The 2291-nt window shown below is 39.9% G+C and overlaps 1 protein-coding gene across 3 annotated transcripts; it reads left to right on the top strand.

Moving 5' to 3' along the window:
- The first annotated feature begins 352 nt into the window (after nt 1-352).
- On the top strand, nt 353-1475 carry LOC149178110 (uncharacterized). Of its 3 annotated transcripts, none has more exons than XM_089423539.1 (4): nt 353-657; nt 741-909; nt 1003-1072; nt 1168-1475. In XM_089423539.1, exons 1-4 carry the CDS (start codon nt 620-622, stop codon nt 1251-1253), a joined length of 363 nt encoding a protein of 120 aa, XP_089279665.1. In that variant the 5' UTR covers nt 353-619; the 3' UTR covers nt 1254-1475. The 3 variants fall into 3 exon arrangements, with proteins under 3 accessions (XP_089279665.1, XP_089279667.1, XP_089279666.1); XM_089423541.1 differs by having other exon boundaries at nt 357-657; nt 777-909; XM_089423540.1 differs by having other exon boundaries at nt 373-657; nt 1003-1054.
- The last annotated feature ends 816 nt before the right edge of the window (nt 1476-2291 follow it).

Here is a 2291-nt window from a genome sequence, read left to right as displayed (position 1 = left end):
TTACACAGTATGAACAAAATCACCTGTTAAATAGAACCCTTGGCCTTAATAACCACAGGATCGAAGTTAAAAGTTATATAACAACCATTTATTAGTCCCTGCCATCTGGCATCCGGTAGGGACTATAGTAACCGTTCGGAGGGCAGATAACATTAAATCGCCGGGTTTTTTAGTGGTATTTTTAGTTATATCATAAAGTTTGCACTTCAACTTCTGTTGGCCATCTTATTTGGCCTCTTCCCGAGGCGGAAGAGGCCGGACCATATCTTAAACTGCTACTTACCCACAATCAACTGGCCTTGACGGTTTGCGGTTTCGATTTAATGCTGACATTAATTCCTTAATTTTTACTGTTAAGTGCGAATGGGTACATATCCTAAGTTGCTTGTTCTTTGAGCTATCTGAGGAGGCTGAACGTGTCACTCTGCATGCAGAACAGATGCTGTATTTCTTGCCTCTTACTCGTGCTTTACATTTGGTTCATCGTCCACAGCTTGAATCCAAAGCTTATTCCTGCAACCTCTAAGCTATCATCGTCCACAGCTTGAATCCAAAGCTTATTCCTGCAACCTCTAAGCTATCGCGACTGGATTTCACCGCTACCATTCGACATGGCTGCATGTGTACACAGAGCTTCCATGGAGTCCCTCAGAGCAGGTGGACTCTCCCTTAAAACGCTTTCAGTATTGACTGTTAATTAATATTCGTAAGTTTAACCATTTTTCCCAAATTCATTACAGGGCTGTTGCGGCTCTCATGTCGTTCTTGGTGAGCAGAAATGGAGAGAGCGCTGGTTCAGCTCCTTTCATCTGCACTGCGGCTCTCATGTCGTTCTTGGTGAGCAGAAATGGAGAGAGCGCTGGTTCAGCTGCTTTCATCTGCACCTGCACCAGTACCACAGAAGACAAGGTATAAAACTTACCGTTGAATTATCCTCCATTCTGTACTCTATTTACAATAATCGTTTCACATTTAGGTCTCTAAATTTGGCTATGCATGCAGGCTTATTCACCCAACAAAATGGGGTTTCTCCAGTCCCGGTGGCTGCCAACGGGTAAGTCACTCCCTCAAGGTATCGCCTTCCTTGTAGTCACGGTAACAATTTTTCCTTTTTCCTATGTGGGTATTATTTCATTCCAGTGATAATGTTTGTTTACTTGAATGTAGGTCGCAACTTCCGTTGTGGAACGAACTTCTGGTTCCAACATTTGACTCATTCACCATTCCAGGCTCCCTTGGAAAAGCCTAAATAGTTCTCAAGACTTAGCTATTGAGGGTTTGATCGATTTTACTGAGGGTTGGAGGAACTGTTGTTCCCGTAGTCTTTAATTAGATTTATTAAATCCAGAATGTATTTAAGGTTTTTTCCGCATAGGGTTTACATCTTGTAACTTAGTTACTATTAATATTGCAGTCCTAGTAGTGAATAGATATGTTACTTCATTATTATACAATGGCTTGACCACTTTTGAGCATCCTTGGCATGAATACGATCTTATTATTCAGAACTTAAAGATATAAATTTCGTGTTAAAGATTTGGGGTTTCAATGAGCAGTTTTGATTGTAATTTCTGGGTTTTTCTTTTATCAATTCCATCCCTACAGGATTGGTATTTTCATTAATGTATGGCTTTCATGGCTGACAGAGAGACCCTTGCATCCAACAGGGTTGTTTCTATGCCCATGTGTTGTTTTAATATTAGATTATTTATCACACATTTGGACTTTTTTGGGAGCACACCTCTGTGTCGTCTCGAACTAACCAATGTTACAGTCAAATAATAAATACATAGCCATTTTTATTATGGCAAGGTAAATTCTTCTTTACAGGAAATTTTTATCATTACATAATTCCCTTACAGTTTGGCTCGCACTGATTTTACATGATTGTGGTTCAACATATGTTATTCTAAATGGTTAATCGACTCTGTCTATTCGAGTTTTTTCTTTGTAACTTATAGAATAGAAAAGAAATATGAATGCAAGTATCAATTAGCAATTTCGCTCTAGACCAAGCTATGTACAAATGTATCTAACTTACAGCAGTGCAGCGAAGACTCGGTGAGTACTGGAGAATTCTTCAGAGAAGATCTATCGCCTCTGCAGGTGCTCGCCTGTGGAAAAGCTGAGAAAACAAACACGTCACTTTCTACAGTGATGCGAAAGGAGTAAATTGGAGATATAACAGTTGCCAATAGCAACCTTCTGCCAAGGGTGGGCCTGTATTTGTGGAAACTTCAACTCTGGATAATTAGCATTCATGCATTTAATCTGGATCGGATGTCATCTTC

Source organism: Pinus tabuliformis, chromosome 4_1, assembly GCF_031772625.1.
Source record: "Pinus tabuliformis cultivar Carrire ecotype Pingquan chromosome 4_1, CPIR1, whole genome shotgun sequence".
Classification (NCBI taxonomy): domain Eukaryota; kingdom Viridiplantae; phylum Streptophyta; class Pinopsida; order Pinales; family Pinaceae; genus Pinus; species Pinus tabuliformis.
This window is presented reverse-complemented; position numbering and strand designations above follow the sequence as displayed.